The 22,654-nt window shown below is 36.6% G+C and overlaps 3 protein-coding genes across 6 annotated transcripts in view; 2 read left to right on the forward strand and 1 right to left on the reverse strand.

The window, feature by feature from the left end:
* LOC107671715 (uncharacterized protein C1orf21 homolog) overlaps positions 1-9,339 on the forward strand; it is a 17,198-nt gene extending 7,859 nt beyond the window's left edge. Inside the window, exons 2-6 of one of the 2 annotated variants that reach the window (XM_016464654.1) lie at positions 4,132-4,270; positions 5,690-5,775; positions 5,881-5,945; positions 6,044-6,104; positions 8,114-9,339. In XM_016464654.1, the coding sequence (XP_016320140.1) occupies positions 4,180-4,270; positions 5,690-5,775; positions 5,881-5,945; positions 6,044-6,104; positions 8,114-8,152 (342 nt within the window). In that variant the 5' untranslated portion in view covers positions 4,132-4,179 and the 3' untranslated portion in view covers positions 8,153-9,339. The remainder of the gene's footprint in view (positions 1-4,131; positions 4,271-5,689; positions 5,776-5,880; positions 5,946-6,043; positions 6,105-8,113) is intronic. The other variant, XM_016464655.1, reaches the window with a different exon arrangement.
* Positions 9,340-9,796: 457 nt separating this feature from the next.
* LOC107671644 (tRNA-splicing endonuclease subunit Sen15-like) lies at positions 9,797-10,601 on the reverse strand. The gene is made up of 3 exons (XM_016464552.1): positions 10,586-10,601; positions 10,305-10,488; positions 9,797-9,965 (listed from the first exon to the last, which is right to left on the reverse strand). The coding sequence occupies exons 1-3, from the start codon at positions 10,599-10,601 to the stop codon at positions 9,797-9,799; spliced, it is 369 nt and encodes a 122-aa protein (XP_016320038.1).
* A 5,913-nt stretch (positions 10,602-16,514) lies between these two features.
* The window catches only part of LOC107671751 (abl interactor 1-like), a 17,465-nt gene continuing 11,325 nt past the window's right edge, over positions 16,515-22,654 (forward strand). For all 3 annotated transcript variants that reach the window (XM_016464696.1, XM_016464698.1, XM_016464697.1), the window contains exons 1-2: positions 16,515-16,680; positions 21,718-21,885. In XM_016464696.1, coding sequence (XP_016320182.1) covers positions 16,525-16,680; positions 21,718-21,885 — 324 coding nt within the window. In that variant the 5' untranslated portion in view covers positions 16,515-16,524. The remainder of the gene's footprint in view (positions 16,681-21,717; positions 21,886-22,654) is intronic.

Here is a 22,654-nt window from a genome sequence, read left to right on the forward strand (position 1 = left end):
CTGGAACCAAAAATGGTTCTTCTATGGCATCGCTTGAAGAACCTTTTGAAGCACCTTTATTTTTAAGAGTGTACGTGTCAAAGCGGCATGCAGTTCATGGTGTGTGTGTGTGTGTGTGTGTGTGTGTTCACTGATGTGTGTGTGCACTTTGGATGGGTTAAATGCAGAGCACTAATTCCAAGCATGGGTCACCATACTTGGCCACATGTCACGTCACTTTCACTTTCACTTTTTCACAAGTCTGACTCTCTAACCATTAGGCCATGACTGCCAATTTTGAAACACAACTTACGAATTTTGAAAGCCTCAATTCAACTGCCAGAAGTAAACCGCTAAAGTTAGGCTAGAAACTGACTACACCACCTTCTCATGACTTTAACATCACCACCACTAAGTCACTGACAACTTTTTTCTATCATTATTTCAAATCTACAAGTTAAAAACTTTTCCAACTAAAACTTTGCAAGACTGCAAGTACAAACACAATGAAGCTGTAAAAGCAGACTCGTGACTCCTGTTGGGTGTGATGACGTTTAACATTCTCACCCAACCTCTGTAGTCCCTTTAAGTCCCACTAAGATAAGATTTTTTTATTAAAATATCCAAACACCACTAGAACGGTGTTATATATTTTGCTGACTTGTGTACTTGCATTATCCCAAATGTTTCGAAGAATGTTTAAATCCAGAGAAATAAGCAATTTTAACTAGTGACACGGACCGTGTCTATAGTGTCATTGTGTCGCCTGCCAATGATGTCATAACCCCTCGATTTCCGGTTTGTTTTGTAGAAAACATGGAAACACCAAAGACACTTTAATATGTTGTGCGTTTTAATAGACCGGTGACGACTGCACAGAGTAGCATTATAACAGAACTTTCAAATGTATCTAATATGATAAATAAGCGATGCTTTAACCCACATACGCACGACCGGAAGGAGCGGAAGCGGTCGACTGTGGCATAATAAAAGCTCCGCTGCTTTCGAGCCGTGTGTCACGCTCGTTCAGCCGCCTCGTTTCGCTTCGACGGCTTTCAGCCTGCTTCATTCTACAACGTTAATAAATCATTAGCTCATCCATGAACATGATTTCTGCCCGAGTCCCATCGGATTGCATCGGCTGTGGGGATGAAGACCACAACTCCCATGATTCCACACTCAGTCACGGCGTCATCAAACTATGCCTTTATCTATTTGTTTATTTTGAATACGCGCCCTCTAATGGCGAAAATTACATATTGTGCCTTTAAGCCACAAAAGATTACCAAAAAAATCACAAGTAGGGGATATTACTGATGTACTTTATGTCATAGCATAAAGTGTGAAAAATATCTTGAGGTTGTTTTAACGCATTTGACCAAAAACTGACGCATTGACTTCAAAAATGCTAACTTATTTCCAGGTTTTAGGATTCATTCCTGCATCACTCTGTTGGCTTTTCCAGCTTCTCCCATTAATTATAATACCAGTGGTCCATCTCAGCTACATACAGTCTCTGGTTAAGCTCATTTGAATTGGTTGTAGATCATTAGACATGACAGTGCCTTGGAAACCTGCCTAAAACCAGTTTTCTTAGGAGGAACCTTCATACACAGAAGCAATGTTTAGTCATTTACTGACTGGGCAAGAAGCTGCACAACCTAGGCCACTTCTGGTTGTCAGATGTCCATAGTTAATATTGTAAAACTGTGCTTGCAGTTACATGCAATTAGATTATTAATGGTTTAGTGTCCAAAACGGCTAGATCAGGGGTGCCCAATCTCGGTCCTGGAGGGCCGGTGTCCTGCAGAGTTAAGTCAAGTCAAGTCAAAGTTTATTTATAAAGCACTTTTTTTTTTAAACAACAAGTGTTTATCAAAGTGCTGTACACACATAAAAGAATAAAAATGTCAAAGATACAAAGAGTCAACAACACAATAAAAAGACAATAAGTCGAATAATCGAAGAAAGCAGCTCTCATGTAGCGTCAAATGCCAGACTCTAAAAATGAGTTTTTAGGCTAGATTTAAAAACAGCAAGTGTTTGAGTCTGTCTAATGTAGAGGGGCAAGCTATTCCAAAGCTTCGGGGCCGCCACTGCAAATGCTCGGTCACCCCTGCTCTTCAACTTTACCCGTGGGACAACTAAAAGCAAATGGTCAGCAGACCTAAGTGCTCTTAGCGGAGCATACAGCTTAATCAGGTCGGACAGATACTTAGGTGCTAAACCATTAAGAGATTTAAAAACAAATATCAAAATCTTAAACTGAATCCTAAAATGGACAGGTAACCAGTGAAGAGAGGCAAGAACGGGGGTGATGTGTTCCCGCTTTCGTGTACCCATCAGCAGTCGAGCTGCCGCATTCTGGACCATCTGCAGTCTGGAGAGAGAGGCCTGACTAATACCTATTTAGAGGCCATTACAATGATCCAGACGAGTTGAAATAAACATGGACGATTCTTTAAAAGTCTTTAGAAGACAGGAAAGATTTCACCTTGGTGAGTTGTCTCAATTGGAAAAAACAGGATTTAACTACCGAGTTAATCTGTTTGTCCAATTTAGAATCACAGTCTATGATAACACCTACATTTTTTACATAGGGCTTCACAAGTGGCTTCAATTCACCAAGGTCCAAATCTGATAACTCACAAGTACCTCCCGGCGTAAACAGTATAACTTCTGTTTTATTTTCGTTAAAATTAAGGAAATTTAGTGCCATCCAGGCTTTAATTTCCTCAAGACACTGTAATAGGGGTGCTAAAGAGCAAGTATCTCTTCGTTTCAAAGGTAGATAAATTTGCGTATCGTCTGCATAACAATGAAAAGTAATACCAAATGTCCTAAAAATATGTCCTAAGGGGAGCATATACAGGGAGAACAAAATAGGCCCAAAATGGAGCCCTGGGGGACCCCACACATGAAAGAAGCAGTTGAGGAGACAAAGTCTCCAATACGAACTGAGAAAGTTCTTTCGGACAAATAGGATCTAAACCATCCCAACGCAGTACCCTTAATACCAACACATTGTTCTAAGCATGTAATCGAGGTCTTATGGTCTACAGTATCAAATGCAGCCGAAAGGTCTAGCAGAATTAAAATCGCACAGTCCCCTGAGTCAGTAGCAAGTAACAAGTCATTAAAAATTTTCAACAGTGCAGTTTCTAGGAAGATTTAATTTTAACAATGATCTCTCTCAATGAGGTAAGAGACACCGGCTCAAACTGACTAAAAACAGCAGAGCACTCAGTGGAAATGGATACAAATGTCAATGGGAGAGAAATATTAGCTCTAACAGCCTCAATCTTATTGATTTAAAAATGTCTCACACATTTCAGCAGAAGGCTCTAAACAAGTAGCTTGGGGAGTGTTCAAAGCAGCATTAATAGTACTGAACAGCACAGCTGGCTTATGAGAGTTATTACAGATAACATTAGAGAGATACTTTGATTTCTCAGATCTAACAGTTTTTTGATATTTAGACAAGTTCTCCTTTAGAATATCGAAAGAAATCTGCAATTTATCCAGTTTAGCTCCAACTTGCCTCAACACACCTGCCTTTAAGTTTCTAGTATGCCATTGCCTAGTAAGAGCTTGATTAGCTGGTTCAGGTGTGTTTAATTGGGGTTGAAGCTAAACTCTCCAGGACACCGGCCCTCCAGGACCGAGTTTGGAAACCCCTGGTCTATAGGAATTGTTTTATTTCCCCAAATATCTTTTCAAAACATTTTGTTCACAGTAAGTTTCATAGTTATGGGTAACACATATGTCCCTGAGTACATGAAACCTCATATGCGTTTACGTTATGTATGTTTAATCCTCACAAACCTGTTTTTTTTTTCTTATCAGTTCATCCCACCATTTCTAGTCTCTATTTCTAATGGCTGATGTCCAAACGCACCAGCATCCACTGCTGAGGCCTGTGTCACATTAACCCAAATTCATATCAGATGTTCAGCACGAGCAGGAAACATAAATGTGACACACCCAGATATAAAACTGAAGTTCAGCGAATATCAGTACAGATAGACTAAGCTCCATGTTAGACTACATGCTACTGTATTATTGTATGTTTATGTAGATTGTCTGATTTGAGTACTGAATGCTTGTATTTTTGCTGCAGTTCTGTGTGAACTCCTGTGTTTGTTGGGTCAGGTGCAGCAGAGAGTGCCATGCAGGAAGGAGAGGAGAGGAAGTGAGGCGATGGGCTGCACCTCAGCCAAGCAGTTGTCATCTGTACCCAGTGATGAAGAGGGCCGGGGTAAGGCCTACAGCAACGGAGATGCCTTCTCCGGTCAGTGTCGCAGCTGTGTGTCGTGTCCACAGATATTCACGTTTAGATAATGTGATATTAATAGAGAAAATTCCAATTCGGTTCCTGACTTAGTATTGACTGTATATGGAGTGAATTGGATGCAAAGTTGAATTTAATACAATTTAAAATTGTATTAAATGTAAACATGTAGCTGATGTAGCATATGTGTTTGTTTTATTTTGCAGTATAACATTACTCATAAACCTCTTGTACACACAATATGGAATATTGCAATAAACATTAGTTATTAGTTAATAATATTTGCAATGCCACTTACAGAATTGTACACACACACACACAGATATATATATATTTATTTGTATGTATTACATTGATCAAATGTGACCGTAAAGACTTATACATTGTTATGAAAGATTTTTATTTCCAATAAATGCTAAGAATGCAAAGAATCCTGAAAAAAATGTTTCCTGAGCAGCAAATCAGCATATTAGAATGATTTCTGAAGGATCATGTGACACTGAAGACTAGAGTAATGATGCTGAAAATTTTTGACCGTCACAAAAATAAAGAAATAAATTATCATTTTAAAATATATTAAAATAGAAAACAAATTGTAATATTTCACAATATTACTGTTTTTACTGTATTGAGCATACAACCTCTTTCAAAAACATTTTCAAAAATGTATCAACTCAAATTTTTAAAGGACACACACACACACACACACCTATATATATACACCCTACACACACCCTTCCTGATTTCTTATTTTTTTGCATGTTTGTCACACTTTAATGTTTCAGATCATCAAACAAATTTAAATATTAGTAAAAGATAACACAAGTGAACACAACATGCAGTTTTTAAATGAAGGTTTTTATTATTAAGGGAAATATATATATGTATATATATATATATGACCAAAAAAGACAGCTATGGGTCTAAATGAACTTGAGAAGTGGTATCATTTTGAAGCTCTTGTTGGTGTCGCAGTGGGAATACAGTTTATAACAAATCAGCCTTTACAGTCCTATTAGTGTAAGTGGTGATTTAGCAGGTGCTTCTATCCAAAGTGAATTACAGTTCAGTTATTAAAAACAGTCCCTCTGGAGTGACCTGGATTTAACTGCCCTTCAACAGTGATGACAGGTCATGCCTTGTTCTTCTGGGGTTAAATAAGCAACCTTAAAGTCAATATAAAATAAAAATGGACTATTTTCTTTCTTAGTACATTCCTGGTACTTGATTTTTATGTACTTGATATAATACGTTATTGTACATGATCCATAAATGCAATTTATTTAAAAGAAATTTCTTTGTGAGTATTGGTGGTAATTCAGGGTTATTTTGTTAAATATGTTGTTTAACTCTGAAGTACAATGGATTAAGAATCCGGTGTCCAGGTGATTTTAAGTGTACTTTACTCTTTCTGTGTAGATGAGTACAAACTGAAAGGAGTTGAGAAGGTGAAGTACATGCATGGAGAAGAGGAGCGCACGAACACACAAAACCAAGAGAACTTGGTAAAGATTGATGCATTAGTATACATGATCCATATTATTATGTATCTCCAAATAATAATTTTACCATCCTGGAGAACATTAATTTTTCTTCTTTATGTCTTGCAGGAAAAGAGCACATTTTTGCACAAGGGCAGGCATAAAGATGCCACCGGGAATAGTAATAAGATAAGGTGAGTTTGTGTTTGGTTTCTGCTCTTGAGTAACAAGTATTCAGTAATAGAGAGAAGATGACCAATGAGATGGTCACCAAGTCTTGATTGTTCCTCAGTATCCACTCTTCAGAGAGCCAGCAGGAGTTCTTCAGGATGCTGGATGAGAAGATTGAAAAGGTGTGTGAAGTAGCATTACTATTGCTCATAGGGTGAGAGGATTTGTCAAGTCCTTAAAGCCCAAAGTATACTTTGGTTTTTACGCTAAGGTATGCATACAGTGTGTGTGATTTTAAATTTTATGCATGTACTGTATGCATGCAGCCAGATTTTTCAAACCACGCGTACTATATACGCTCAGCTTGCATATACGCCGATCATTTTTTTTGCACAAATTACTACGGTCCTGGGTCATTGTTTCACAGTCAACAAAGAAATGGAGACGGAAAAACAACAACAACTACTCAAGACAACATGAGACTGCTGCGTTGATGAGTACTTGTCCCAAGCCCAACATATACTTCAGTCTTCTCCGTTCTGTGACGGTCTGTGCACTGTCCGAATGCTGTAATTTTCATCATCAGGAGTGTCCGCGGACATCTGTGCGTACAACATTGCAGGCACGAGGTGAATGTTGAGACAGAAAGAGTCCACTAGGTGGTACTCCACATGTGTCAAACTCATCCATCTGTGCTCATCCATGGGTGGTTATACTTTAAAAGCTGTGCATGAGATAGAGCAGAACATTGAAAATGAAGTATACCCGGGCCTTCAGGGGGTTAGCAGAAATCCTCAAGTCTAGTTGAAATGAGTACAGAGACATTTTTGCAGTCACAGTTTTGGGAGAGAAGTAGCACAGACACTGGACAATGATGAAATCTACTAGTGCGCATGTGTCGACTGCCTGAGTTTACGCACACTAAATGGAGTATACATTGAAAGGCTACGTGTTCAGCTGTACATTTGTGTCAAAACCGAAGTATACTTTGGGCTTAAGTGTTTGGTTAAAAACAGAAATATACTTTGAAGTATAGTGAAGTGACGTGTGGCCAAGTATGGTGACCCATACTCGGAATTTGTGTATGGATTTAACCTATCCAAGTGCACAGTGAACACTCACTCAAAATGGCAGAAATGGCGTACCAGTTCCAGGGGGAAAAGGAGAAGAACAGCCAACACTATTTCATCCTCTGTAGCACCTGGTTTCTCGCAGGAAGAGTGTGTGGGGAGAGAAGAAGGGAATGGTGGTGAGCTCAGGGGTCTAGTCAGGGACAAGGCCAAAGCTGTCTCTGCTTTGTGCAGCTCTAGGTGGAATCAGAGCTTCAGAGATCGGCCAAAATAAAACTAAAAACCGGTTCCTATTCCTGTTGTTGCGGTTAGCGTTGCATTACCGTAATCACCCCCTTCTGGATTGATTGCCTTTGACTGACTGTATTCGTCATCTGACTGCATGAACCGAACCGTGACGGTTCGGGATAAATACATGTACCATTACAACCCTAGTAAAAACTGAAATATACTTTGTGCTTAAGCATTTGCACAAAAACCAACGTATACTTTGGGCTTAGGTGTTTGCATCAAAATAGAAGTACACTTTCAGCTTAACCACGAGTAATACACAGTTCATCACACACTGTTTGTGCTTTTCCAATCCATTTTAATTATGATTTTTGCCTGGTAGACAAAGGGACCAGAATATCATAAATACTTTGAGGTGGGCTCTTTTGAATTGGCCCCAACAGCCTCCCAGAACACCCTAGCAACCACATAGTGATGTGCTAAAAACACTCAGAACAGAACACCTTATGGTGGAAAGTAGGGCTGCACAATTATGACAAAAATCATTATTGTTGATTATTCCCTTGAAATTGTAATTGCGATTACTAATTACGATTATCGTAATTATCATCCTGAATGATGTTTTGAATAGCTTTATACCATTGTTTAAAGCAACTGCGTGCCATATTTTTCTATGAAAATGAACACGCTAAAAACACTCTTCCTGAAAAAACGTGAATTGCTTTTCTATAGCATCAAGCCTCAAATGTCAACTATACATTGGTTTGGTTTCTTCTTTAAATAATAAAAAATGGAAGAATATGCATGGAATTATAATATTATATACTATACCTGTCTATTTTAATTGCTTTTCGAGGTGCCTTTTCTTTATACGACTTTTATATTTACAGGGACGGGACTACTGCTCAGAGGATGAGGATATGACATAGCATGCTGAGACGTTTGACTCGCGCCAACATTGAGTCATCCCTGTCCCAAAGTTCCCCCATGCCTCCTTACCCAATAAGTATTCATCTTCAAGAGCGTGGGATCAAGTGACATTCAGCCCAGTTATCCACTCTGTTTACAATCTACACACTCTCCCAAATGTCTTACAGGTCCGTTTTTGAGACTCTTGAGGACTAGTATTTAAACGGTAGTGGGGGCATGGAAAACCCATGGTTAAGGAGACTGGGATTTGGCCCAAGTTTTGAATGGGAAAGCCATTTTCAGACTGTTCCTCAATCCCTTGCCTTACACTACCCATAAGCCTTCTCCTACTCATAGACTACATACAGTGGAGAGAGCCATGCGGAGAATCCTGGAATTCGCCCTTCCTTTGACATGGACACTACACGTGGTAGACCAGCGGTGGAGATGATATCTCCTTAGGAGGACTTACCAAGAGACTTAACGTGATTTTGTCCAGGTCATGCTGTTGAGACACAGGAAGTGAAAGCGTTTGGACACAAACACAAGGCCATTTCTAGCATTCCAATTGTTTTTTTAACGACGTGAGCAAGTATTTTTCACCCACAGTGTATTATGTGTGTCTTTTTGACCTTTTTCTTTGAGTTATGTTACAATGCTCAGGACAGCAGTGCTGTATGTATCATCACTAGATTTGTTTGTTAGATAAGGGCAGTGCAGTTCCTTCAGGGCCGGTCTTGAGGATGTGTTGGGCAGTGGCGATAGATCACAGCATCTAGCCGTGTTTAGAGACGCCAGTTACAGTATCTTAAGGTCATATAGTTTTCAGATAACTCATTTTATTCTATATTCTACAGGTGGATATCATACGTTTGCTTGACATTTATAGTCACTATTCTTGAGTTGAAAACCAGTACAAGTTTCAAAACCAGCCTTCCGAAAGTTTTACATAGCTACGTTTTTATTACCTGAAAGTGCTTCTTCCTTTTACAGTGTGACAGTAATTTGCCATAGCCTTAAGGGAACAGTGTTTTCTTTTCTGAAATGAGAGACAACAGTAAGCCATTAATTTCACACTAAAGTGAACAGTATCCCACATGTATGCTTAAGTTCTGTATGTACACAGATGGGCCAAACAATATTGCCAAAAATGCAAGTGCGATGCTGAGTAAAAGAATAAATAAATACACAATGATCAACTAACCAAGGAAAAGCAAAGGCATCTGGTTTATTGATGTTTTTTCCAGCTCTGTTCTGTGGAATATATATATATATATATATATAGGTGAGTAAATAATGAGAATTTGGATTCTGGGTGAACTATCCCTTTAAGATGGATTATAAACACAATACAAATACCAATGTATTTTTCAGCTTTCTCTGGGAATGCGCAATTTTACACATCTGACATTTCAAGTATTTGAGTAAAGAAGAGCACCTCAGTGGTGTTGTGTTTGTGTAATACTCTGTATAACAGACAAAAGCAGCATGGATCCACTCATACACACAAATACGGTCCATGTCTAAGCTGATCTTATAAATTCAGTCTCTCGTCCTCAAAGATAATATGAGTTCATAAATGCATTCGAACTGGAAGTACTGCCCAATCCTCACATCTGGAGAGCTAAGAATCACAGTCTGGCTGTATCATCTGGGTGCTTCTCTCACGTCTGTAACCTCCGTTTGCGATGCTGTCGGCGGCCTTGGTCTTGGATGTCCACTGGAGGGTCGGGGGTCAGGAAGCCTTCACACAGTCTCTGGTACACAAGACTGGAGTCAGAAGCCACTGCACACAAGAGCATCGGGGCACCTCTGTCCAGTATACTCCACAACCTGTGAGAGATACAGTAAACCACAGCATCATGTGTTAAAGCATAATGACATTAAGGCTTATAAAGCAGGTATGAGACCTTGTTTAAGTCTCGGGCAAGTGTACTACTGAAGGTCCGGGCCCTTGCCAGATACCATTTTGACAACACCTTTTGACAACGGTCAAACACTTCCGTCTATCATGTGTTTACATAGAAAAACAATGGAAAAGTAGCACAATGTAATGGAAAAAGCATTCTGTGTGAACAGCCCCATTGGGAAACCTGTTTGGAAACAGTTCTTCTTTCAATTCCGTTTGGTGCCGCGTAAAACACTTATACTGTATATGCTTTAATACATCACGGCCCCAAGAGCTGCTTAGAAATGATAGTATCATCCTGACGGTGTCCTACTCTGTGTTTGATGGATCTGTGTGAAGGCAAAGGGTAGATCATCTGAACTGGTTCTCCTTCCTTCTCTCGACCCTCCAGCAGAACCGCCTGTAACTCTGGACAGGAAACACCAACCACCTCTTTCCATTTACGCACTTCAAAAGAAAAAAGGCAAAAGGGTTATGAATCTTTTGAAAAACTTTATGTTTTCCACTTCTAGCTAAAATGTAAGTACTGCTGCTATTTCCTCACCTTCCGTCAGATCCATGCGAAATCAGCGACGTCTACTGGGCGAACGTAATTAATATTCATAAACCTCCACAATAGTAGTGATCTTGACTGCACAAACTATCTGTCCTAGTGTTTATGTCCATAAAAAAGGTAGCGGTCTAGTTAGCCAGTGAATTTATAGTCTTTGAATGGACGTTGCGGCTTTCAGACCACCTTCTACAGCGGTTTAATGTTTCTCTACCCCGTGTACATCCTGATTAAGTAGTATTATCAAGTTTTTGGACACTACCAGCTTGTTATTGTGCTCCCTATATTTGAGTCTGTGTGGAAAGCACTACAGTATCTCAATGGGCCGACATTGACTGTCTTTGATTTTAGGACAAATCTTCCATATTCTCCATCATCTATCTATCTATCTATCTATCTATCTATCTATCTATCTATCTATCTATCTATCTACCTGTCTATCTGTCTTGTCTGTCTCTTTTAAGCAGTCAAAAACACAATTATCCATTCAAATTCTTTATTCATCTAACAAAAGAATTACCAGCTTTACAATAACAATAACATAAGTATTGTATGTCTGCTGCTTAAAAAATATACTACATACACTGTCGTAGATTTAATGGTCCGCATATATGCCAGAAGACATTCATATCAGTAAGACAGTCTGAGCTTTTCAATTTGATACAGTGAATTTGTCCACACACATTTGTGACCCTGGAGCACAAAACCAGTCTTAAGTCACTGGGGTATATTTTTAGTAATAGCCAAAAAAAAAAAAAAAACATTGTATGGGTCAAAATTATCGATTTTTCTTTTATGCCAAAAATCATGTTGATCATATGAAGATATTTTGTAAATTTCCTACCGTAAATATATCAAAACTTAATTTTTGATTAGTAATATGCATTGCTAAGAACTTCATTTGGACAACTTTAAAGGTGATTTTCTCAATATTTTGATTTTTTTTTGCACCCTCAGATTCCAGATTTTCAAATAGTATCTCGGCCAAATATTGTCCTATCCTAACAAACAATACATCAATGGAACGCTTATTTATTCAGCTTTCAGATGATGTAGAAATCTCAATTTAAAAAAAAATTGACCCTTATGACTGGTTTTGTGGTCCAGGGTCACATTTTATTTTTATAATTAATCTCCATTTCCAAAAGCTATAACAGACGAGCTTCCCTGGCATTTGGTTTCTGCCCATATTTTAAAAGTCAAAAGACTTTCTTTTTCCTCTAGTCTGGAATGTAATAACTCTGAGAAAAATGTGTGTAATGTGTCAGAAAAGGATCATTAAAGGCTGAGATATATTCAAATGACTGCAATGACTACCTGCTCATATATAAACAACCTAATACACCATAGAAACGGTGTCAATATTTTGAACACTACCATTCAAAACCTATCCAAAATACAGTAAAAAAAACAGTAATGTTGTAAAATGTACAATTAAAATTTAAATATTGTAAAAATGACAATTTAATACTATTTTCTATTTTAATATACTGCAAAATGTATTTATTCCTGTGATTTCAGAGCTGTATTTTCAGCATCATTACTCCAGTCTTCAGTGTCACATGATGTTCAGAAATCATTCTAATATGCTGATTTGCTGCTCAAGAAACATTTCCTCTTATTATAGTCAATGTTGAAAACAGTTGTGCTGCTTAATATTTTTGTGGAAACCATGCTACATTTCTTTCAGGATTCTTTGATGAATAGAAAGTTTTAAAGAACAGCATTTATTTGAAATAGAAATCTTTTGTAAATTATAAATGACTTTACTGTTACTTTTGAATAAATCGAACCAAGAATCGAATCGAATCAAATCGAGAGCTTGCGAATCGAAATCGAATCGAATCGGGACATCTGAATCGATACCCAGCCCTAGTATTAAATATGATATATCTTATTTGATCCATCAGAATTTTATGAATTTTTATGTATCAATATATCAAACATTCTTTTCTCTTTTTTAGGTTCATTAAACTGTGCCATTTAAAAAAAAAAAAAAAAAAGAAGATTTTTCTGACTATTATTTCATATGTCAGGCTTTACAGGGTTCAAAGTATAAAGTGTGACTTCTTTCTTGTTATTATATGAATCCCAGCTCATTGATGAAAGGAAATAAATATCAATATAGACTACAATAAATGCCACGATGCAATAGTAATAGAGTCTTGCCTTTTTAGGAAATGATTCCTAGCAGAAGTATAATAGTATTCACTCGCATTGTAAGTTTATGTGGAAAATTAGCTTGTTGATCACATTATTGCTTGTTGACGTGATGGTGCTCAAGACTCATTCAAACACTGATTCAAGCCCAACTTCTTCCACTGCCTGCTGAGATTCTGTCAGTTTGGACCGGTCCAAGTGTCGGTGGGTGGGGGACAGGGGGTGTAACTCCCTGTGGTTTTCCATCCTGACTCCCACACTGAGGCTCTCTGTTTCCCCCTTGTTGCGTGTTGGCCCCAGTCACGCTCACATCTGCCAAATGGACCCTGTGAACTCCCGAACCCTAGGGAAAGCATCACATACTCCCCTTTATATCGCTCTGACATGACAAACAAATACATTTCTTCCTTTAGTTCTCGCTCTCTCTCTTTCTCTCCAAAAAATGTCACAAGCCTGTACTAACTATCTATTGATGGACTGCAGTTGATGTCACTTAATCCATGTTTTTGCCCAGGATTCAAGTCATAGTTTGTTTTTTTGCCAAGAATCACTTAACACTTTCAAATCTCTGGTGATGTATGATGCATCGGAGTGACTTCATAGCATGATGGATTCTATGGATTCAACCCAACTTATGAATCACATTAATGATTGTTGTTTCAAGGGTTTGTCTGAATTTGAAGACTTCAGTACTAAAGTCAACACAAAAGTGTTTAATACGTTAATCAGATTATTAATAAGAGCTTTGAAAGACCTTATGAGTATTGTACTATAGAGTGAATCTCACAAAAACATGTCCAGGTCACACTGAACATCAAAATAAATAAAAAAACAGTAATCCAATTGAAGCCTAAAAATTTTAGGACCATGACACTGAAAATAAATAGGAATACGTTACTTTTTAAAATATATTAAAATGGAAAATTATAATTTTTCTACAATAGTTTTTATTTTCATTTTGCAAAATGTATTTTTTTTTAAGTGCAATATGTTCTTGAGCCTGTGAAAGAACTGAAAACATCACTGGAGACTGTACCTTCTCTTGTGTTGCTGTATTTTCCATTGAGTCACTGTACATCTCATCGTCTGAGTCATCTGTGTGATATTTGGTGAGAATGATGACATCAAATCATATTTTTCAAACACACAGATTATAACAGACAAACTGTTTATTTTATCTGCCGGTGTAATTTTATTAAATGACTGTAAGTAAACATTTCATTTGAAATGTACACCAAATTCAGCTGAAAATTATCATGTAGTCGAAAATCATCTAAAAATGGATGATAGTTACCATTCAGCTTTACCAATAGGATCCCAAGAGTTGGGTTTCGGGGTGTTACATGGTCCTGTTGTAGCTTGTTTGTTGTAACTGTAGAACATAACCAGCATTTCATCAGACAGGTCATAGGAACCTGTGTGAAATGAGGAAAGAATGATTAAAATAAACTTTTATTGCTATTTAAAAAGAAAACCATGTAGTTCAATACTTGACACTGATATTTAATATTTAAAGGAACACTCCACTATTTTTGAAAATAGGTTAATTTTCCAACTCCCCTAGAGTTAAACAGTTGAGTTTTACCGTTTTTGAATCCATTCAGCCGATCTCCGGGTCTGGCGGTAGCACTTTTAGCTGTAGCTTAGCATAGATCATTGAATCTGATTAGACCGTTAGCATCTCGCTCAAAAATGACCAAAGAGCTTCTATATTTTTCCTGTTTAAAAGAAAATTAACCTATTTTCAAAAATAGTGGAGTGTTCCTTTAATAAAGAGGTAATACCATCTTTAGGTAAACTCTGGATCACTTTAACAGCCGCTTCAAACCTCCTCTGAATAGATTTGGGATCTTCCATTGCCCTTCGTGTCCAGGGTTGGGAAGGTTATTCTGGAAATGTAATAGGTTACTGACTACAAGTTACCCCGTTTAAAATGTAATAAGTAGTGTAACTATTTCAATTACTTTATTAAAGTAATGTAACTGATTACATTTCATTACTTTTTGATTACTTTTCTAAATTTCTAAGGAATGTTTTCAACTGTTAATGGTTTTTAAACTTTTACACCAGGCAGGGTTAACCTTACAGTAGTTTTACTTTTACAGAAGAGTTACTTTTAAAGCACAGCCACCACAAAATCAGAGTTTAGCACCTCTTTTTACTTTGAGATCATTCTAAGGTTAAATACAGATTTAAAATCATAACAAGATATAGTTTAATCGCTATGATACTGTTTTTGAAATCAAATCTTTGCATAGTTATGACAGGAAACACTGGCATCTAACAATGCCTTCGGGGGAAAAACAGTTAATCTTAAAAAATAAAGAATAAACCCAAATAAGAAATAAAACAGAATAATCATGTGTCCTATTTTGTGATCTAAACTTGTGTTAGAGCAGTCAAAGCAGTTTGGGAAAGAAATCAATTAAAACTGTATGTGGGTGTGTATGAAAATATAATATTATTAATTTAATTGCACATTTTTTCTCATTAAACTGATTAAACTGATTACAGTTACATTTATTTTGTAATTAAATTACGTTACGTAACGCCATTACATGTAACTAGTTACTCGCCAACACTGTTCGTGTCATGGACACGTCTACCTCGTGATTGACAGATGTCAGAAAAAGCCATAAACATTTAACCAACAGACGTGGAACAAAAAGCATATCACGTTAATAAGATAATAATTTAAATGTAGACTTAATATTTATTTGATATGTTAAACATATATTGCACACCTTCGGTTAATTAGTTTAATAGCAGGTTAATTAATTAATCTTTAAAAAGTAAAAATGAATCACATTGTAAACTCTTTTTAAAAAATTGCCTGAAATTTTAGTACACTGAACTGCTAAACTAAACAACAAAAAGCAAAACACCACATAAAATATTATTACTCACCACCTGTGTTTCGTCCATTTGAAAAAAAAAAAAACTTCAGCGCGTCCTAGGTATTAACTGAAACAGATGCAGTTGGGGTGATGTAGTTTCCAATGACGCCAGACTCAGTAGTGATTAATAGAATGTAGCGCGCCTTTAGCCTACATGATCCACAATGCCTTGCGAAAGGATATTTAAAAGGCTTTTGCTCATGCTGAGATTTTTAGCAAGGAGCTGTCCAACACCTAGGCTATTACATTACTGGATGGACTTATACACTTTCTGAAAATTCAGAATATATATGACCAATATCACACGAGTAGTATATAGAAGTGTCTCTATTATAAAACAGTGGTTTTTATTATTTTTTTAAAACATCGGCTCTACTAGCTTAATTTCTAGGTCTTTAATGCTTTTTGCTGTAGCTTTGGGCGTTTTGGGAGTTGTTCATGATTTACTGTCGCATCGTTCTTATATTTGTACATTATTATCACCACGGTTTAACATCATTAAATTATTTTTATATTATGAAAAGCCTATTATTACCTCTAAAACATACAGCCGCACATACTTAATGTCTTAGACATATTATCTAAAACATTGCCCGAAACAGTGAACAAACACTCATTAGTCTTAATACAGCCCTCGCTGTAAATCTGCTGCTTGTCCGTGAATGCTGTTGTAGAACATCGCGGTATTTCTCATCGCTGAGAGAATCGCACTCCTCTCCCATTGGCCGACAACGAATTCTCAGAACCGAACAGCCAATCACAGCACAGTGCGTAAGGCGCTGCGTTGAGAAATGTCGGACTGCTGAAAAAGAGGAGCCAACGGGAATCCCAGAATGCCAGGCGAGGGACCTCCTGTCGGAGCTCTTGCTGGTTTCAATGAAAGAGGGGGAGAAGAGTAATGCAGAGGGATGTAAGATGGCAGAGCTACAAATGTTGTTAGAGGAAGAAATCCCGGCTGGAAAAAGAGCCCTTGTGGAGAGCTACCAAAACCTTTCAAGGGTCGCGGAATATTGCGAGAACAATTATGTCCAGGTATGGATCGAAGAAATTACCTTCTCCTTTCATGTATTATCTGAATCAGTGTGGATGTGATTGAAATGCGAGCACTGCATATGTAGCGTTACAGAGGATCCTCATCGAAACGCTTACGAGGGCGCATCGAGTCACGATACGCGCTGTATCTTCATTTAATATGAATGCTGAGCGTTTGGATTTGGATGATATTTGCGTTGTTGAAGGCTAATGCACGAATTCACGTTCAGAGGGTGTGTCAGAGACGTGCGGCTTTCGCTACAATGGATGGAGACAAATCTTTATAAAAATAAAGATATAAAAGGCTTAACGGTCAAAAAACGCCCCAAAGATTGCTAGAAACCAATCTAGTTTTACGATATCTAATAGCATATTGCAGGTCAAGCAGCGTCAATGTATCGACTGCAAATGTGTTCGAAGCCAATACGTCATTTTCCGAACTGAAACGTCATGCTCTGAATGTTACAATGTTTTATTTATCCGCTGAATTCTGCTGTTTGCTTTCTCTAGAGGTCCAGACGCGTGTCATGCCTCTTGGGTGACAGTATGAATGTGATGAAAGCCCAGATATTCGATATTCATTTCAACCTCTAAACGCTATTGAACTTCATCCACGTTTTGGCAACGCTATATTAAATGCCGGTGGAACGTGCAGTGAATATCATTTATGCGCGCGCGCGTGTGTGTGTGTGTGTGTGGCAAATGTGTATTGCCTGTGAGGTAGAATGGCGAGACGCCTAGACGCGAAATGTCGGTGATGGTGTGAATTAGTTATTGCTGACACACCTGTGTTAACGTGTCTGTCTCTCACTCTAGCCTTTTCACTCGCACACCTACTATAAAAGCACAGACCTGTGAGAGAGCCTGTTGAGAAGCATTGCTTCAGATGTCCAAATGTTGTAGTATAGTATTCTTTCAGGGTATAAATGAGAATCATAGAACGTAAGTTAATATATATGGGTATTGTGTTTTATTAGGGCATTCTGCAGTCATAATGAGTGGAATAAGAATGAAATAATAATTCCCTTGAATGATTTAATCACAGGTTCAAGTTTATGTAGTATTTGTTTAACCCTCAGTACTCTTCATATGGACTAAGAGCATGTAGTTATATGATACACAAGTTATTTAGACACAGCTTTACCTGATATTAGGTCTGAACTTAACGTAATCACTTTGAAATTCATCTTGGTGAAATTTATGATCGGTGGGATGTTCTTAACACAGTACCGTTTGATTTGATTTTCATCTCATAGCCTAGTTTTTGTTCATCTCTCACTAACCATAAAGCCAGCGGTCCTCAGACCATAACTCAATACTTCATATAGATACAAATTTATTGAACTTAAGCAATATAAATGTATGAGGAAGATGTATATTTTCACAGCTCTGGCCCTACTTTTTGTCAAAATTAAAAATGTGGCATTGTTTTGGGCAAAGTTTTGGATTTATTGGGAAATATAAAGCAATATTTTTTGCTGATAAAATGTAATAAATGAAGTGAAATTGGACATTTCATCACAAAAAGATTTGATACGATATTTGCTGATACCTTAGACCATGATGCAATATGATTATGATTTGATTTGATTCAGAGGCCTTCAAATAATATATTATACTAAAATAAAATAAAATAACAATTTAATTGAATTGTCTGACAGTTGCAAATTCTATATATCAGTTGGGACATGCATAACAAAAAATACACGTTAGTTTTCTAAATAAATTAATTTAAAAACACGAGATCATCGGTCATCTGTTGACAGCTCATTACTGGCTTGTGTAATGAAAGCATGTGACAACAAAAATCTTGAACATACAACATGAGTAAGACATTCTCAGATATTCACAGAGGACTCGTGAGAGGACTAAATGGTTCAAAGATGTCTCTCTTGAGGTTTTGGTGGGTGTATCATTCTGGAGAAGAGGTCCAAAGCAGGGATCTATGGCACTAGACAGAAGTTAGTCATATCAATGACTTGCACCATGCTCTTTGAATCAGTTTTAAAACCATTTGTGAATGAATTCCAGAATGTGTCATGTAGAATTAATCATGATTTAGTAATGTGTTCATTTGGGCATGACAAAGAATATGTACACCACCTTCAAAATGTAGGGGTCAAAATTATTATTTTTTTTCTTCTTTTGAATGGAATTTATACTTTTATTCCAGAAGGGTGCATTAAATTGATCAGAAATTAAATTTAAGATTTAATCTGTTCCTTTTAATTTATTTCTGAATAATAAATGTTTCTTGTACACTAGATAAAAAAAATAAATAAATAAATTACTACTTTTATTCTGTAAGGATTCTTTAAATTAATCAAAAGTGACAGCAGAGGCATTTATAAGGTTAAAAAATATTTCCTTTTCAAACAAATGCTGTTCTTTTGAACTCTCTTTTCAATCCTGAATGCATCACAGTTGTCACAAAAATATTAAGCAGTACAACTGTTTTCATCATTCATAATAATGAGAAATGTGTCTTGAGCAGCAAATCAGCATATTAGAATGATTTCTGAAGGATCATGTGACACTGAAGACTGGAGTAATGATGCTGAAAATACAGCAGGAATAAATTACAAAAAGTATTTTTAAAAACTTTTAAAATGTCAAATCAAATTTAAAACGTATCAAATAAATTAAATTATACTAGTTTTTCAAAATAGTGCTGTTTTTACTATTCAAATAAATGCAGTCTTGGTGAGCATAAAATATAGCCTACATTTACAAACCCCAAACGTTTAAATATTGGTGTACATCTATAAATGTTAATATAGGAATCATAGTCAAGACTTATGACATTTTGGACATAATAAGTGAAAACCCAGCAGTACCTGATAAATGATCATGTTATTAATTATTAAAACGCATTGCTTTATGATGTCTAAATCATAAGTTATTCATTGTTTTAGAGCTTTTGGGTAGCAGTCTAGTAGGACACTGTGGAATACACAGCCAGGACATTCATGCTTCCATTCATCTGTATTTCCCCCCGTGGCGACAGACACATGGTCTGAGAACAGCTGAACGGGACTGACATGCAGGAACAGGTGGTGTTTGAAGCAGACCTGCGCTCAGTGCTGCATGCTTGTCGCAGGCTAATTGTTAACAATATATAGATTAGAGTCAGTGATGGTATTCATGTAGGTACTAGTCAGCGACTACTATTCATGTCAAAGCATTCTGACATGGTCACTATCAGTATGCCAAAGCTAATAACTCAAAGCTAGAAAATGCTAAAATAACTCAATGTTATTTCCATATGTTTAAAGGGCTCATATGATGCGATTTCAAGTTTTCCTTTCTCTTTAGGCGCGATGCAACGCAACGCATAAAAAGTATAAGTAATTATAATCAGTAATTATGTCCTCGCTGGATGCAACAAATGCCTCGTTTATAATGGGTTTTAATGTTTTGATTCTGACAAATAATGCTGACTCACAGCCTGTCAGTACGTTTTTTTATATATAAAGAATTTGCCACTGATGATTCAAACATGTTTGTTTTTTTTGTTAGCTCACATACTAGCATAGCATACAGCTACCCGATTAGCCTACTAGGTTAGCTTATACACCACGCATTTGCACTTACCATACATATATTCACAACGAAATAGTAACATAAGTGTACCCCTTTAAAGGCTTTAAAAAAGCAGAGTGAGAAGTCCACATGTCTTTAGTTTAATGTTTGTTCATGTCTGTCATGCTAAGCTAAATAGTAAGTTATTGATGAAACAGGAAATTGTTTGAAATGCTAAAAGATTTTGAATTTGAACAACAATAGGATATGGATCCTCACTGAAATGATGTCTCAGTCGCATCACGCTCTTGTCTGAAAACTGTTTAACCAAAGTTTTCATTGTTATTGTTGCCTGTTGGTTTCAGCAGATCATTTGTCAGATTAGTTTACAGAATTTCTTGCTTTATTACTATGAAATACTTCTTGGTCATTCACAGCATTCTGTTGTCAAATGTTTTTGTATAATGACTGCTAAATTGTATATTTGACCACATGTCTCATATCTCTCATATCACACTGCAGCCACTTTGTTCTCCCAATAAAATGAACTCAAATCATTATATTACTGGGGTCCTGATCACTTTTTTAATTAGTAGATGTGTTTATTTAAAGCAATTTACAGCAATATTACTGTTCAAAAGTTTGGGGTTGGTAAGATTTTTTTAATGTTTTTGAAAAAAGCTCTTATGCTCACCAAGTTTGCATTTATTTGATAAAAAAATATATAGTATACAAAAAATGTAAAATATTGCAAAAATAACTTTTCTATTTTGATGTTTGTAAATATTTTTAAATGATCTTATCCTTATATTAATTCCTGTGATCAAAGCTGAATTTTAATCATCATTACTCTAGTCTTCAGTGTCACATGATCCTTCAGAAATTATTCTAATATGCTGATTTGCTCAAAAACATGTTTTATTGTTATCATTGTTCTGCTAGCAGTTGTACTACTTAATATTTTTGTGGACACCATGGTACACTTTTTTCATGGTTATTCGATGAATAGAAAGTTCAAAAGAACAGCATTTATTTGAAATGGAAATCTTTTGTAATTGTATATGTCTTTATTGTCACACAGTGCATCCTTGCTGAATAAAAGTATTAATTTCTTTTAGAAAATCATACTGACCCCATAATTTTTGATCAGTAGTACACTTGTAATAGACAATCCTGGAAGAACCTGCATCTAGTGTGTTACTTGCCCATCACTTCCCATTGTCGCTCTGAGGTTCACTGACCTTTCATTGGGCAGCCAATTACTTTTTCCACGTGACGATCTGATCTGATGTAATATTTCCTCTAGAGTCCATTAGAAATTCCAAGATGCTTTTACATCATCATTCACAAAGGCACAACAGCTTTTAGCTTGGAAAATCATTTGTGGATGACTGGGTTGAAACTATATTTCACAAGCAATGACATGAGGGGGAGTACATAATAACAGAATTTCAATTTTTGTGCAAACTATGTCTTTAAAACTTGTGGGATCTTTTTTTTTAAATCTCTGCTTAGGCACAAGACAAGAGGAAAGCCCTCGAGGAGACCAAAGCCTACACTACCCAGTCCCTGGCGAGCGTGGCCTATCAGATCAATGCCTTAGCCAACAATGTGCTGCAGCTATTGGATATTCAGGCTTCACAGCTGCGCAGGATGGAGTCCTCCATCAACCATATCTCTCAGGTCAGCCATGGGTACCACAACGCCAACAAAAAACAACCAGGTGTTCCTTACCCAGCATGCTTTGAAAAAAAACAAACTACTTTTATCACATTGAAAAATGTAGCATCAGGGTTTAAGCTGAATGTTTTTATTGTAAATCCAGAACTTTAACCAATGTTTAATCTTAAAACAAAGAGACAAAAATATGACCTATAATGTTTTTTTTTACCAATACACAGGATTGAACATGATTCTCCAATTTTACACACTGCTTACCACAAATATGCAAAGTTAAAAACTATTATATAATTCAGTTGGCATTCATTTGTGTGTTCATTCATTCAGTTGTTGGAAATAAAATAAACAGTTGTAAAAAAAAAAAAAAAATATTCGTGACTAGTACATTTTATGTGTAAACCTTCTGACAGATCCCTGTTTAAATTTCTTAGAGGTAGGCAATATGAACAAAATCCTTTCCACGATATTAGTAATTTTTCAAAATCTTTACAATGATACAACTAATTTTTAACCACAGTAAGGAAAGCCATCTTGTTATTGTAATTCTGCCTATAATCAGAGCTGCTACTAATTGAAATTAAAGCCATAACCTATATTTTTCAACATTGTCGCTTAAATGACTGATTAAATTTGGAAAATGTTAAACTCAAAACAGACTTTTTGCTAAGCAACTAGTTTTCACTTAAGACAACCATTTGTGACCCTGGACCACAAAACCAGTCATAAGGCTCAATTTTTTGAAATTGAGATTTATACATCATCTGAAAGCTGA

Source organism: Sinocyclocheilus anshuiensis, unplaced genomic scaffold (genome assembly GCF_001515605.1).
Source record: "Sinocyclocheilus anshuiensis isolate Anshui unplaced genomic scaffold, SAMN03320099.WGS_v1.1 scaffold524, whole genome shotgun sequence".
Classification (NCBI taxonomy): domain Eukaryota; kingdom Metazoa; phylum Chordata; class Actinopteri; order Cypriniformes; family Cyprinidae; genus Sinocyclocheilus; species Sinocyclocheilus anshuiensis.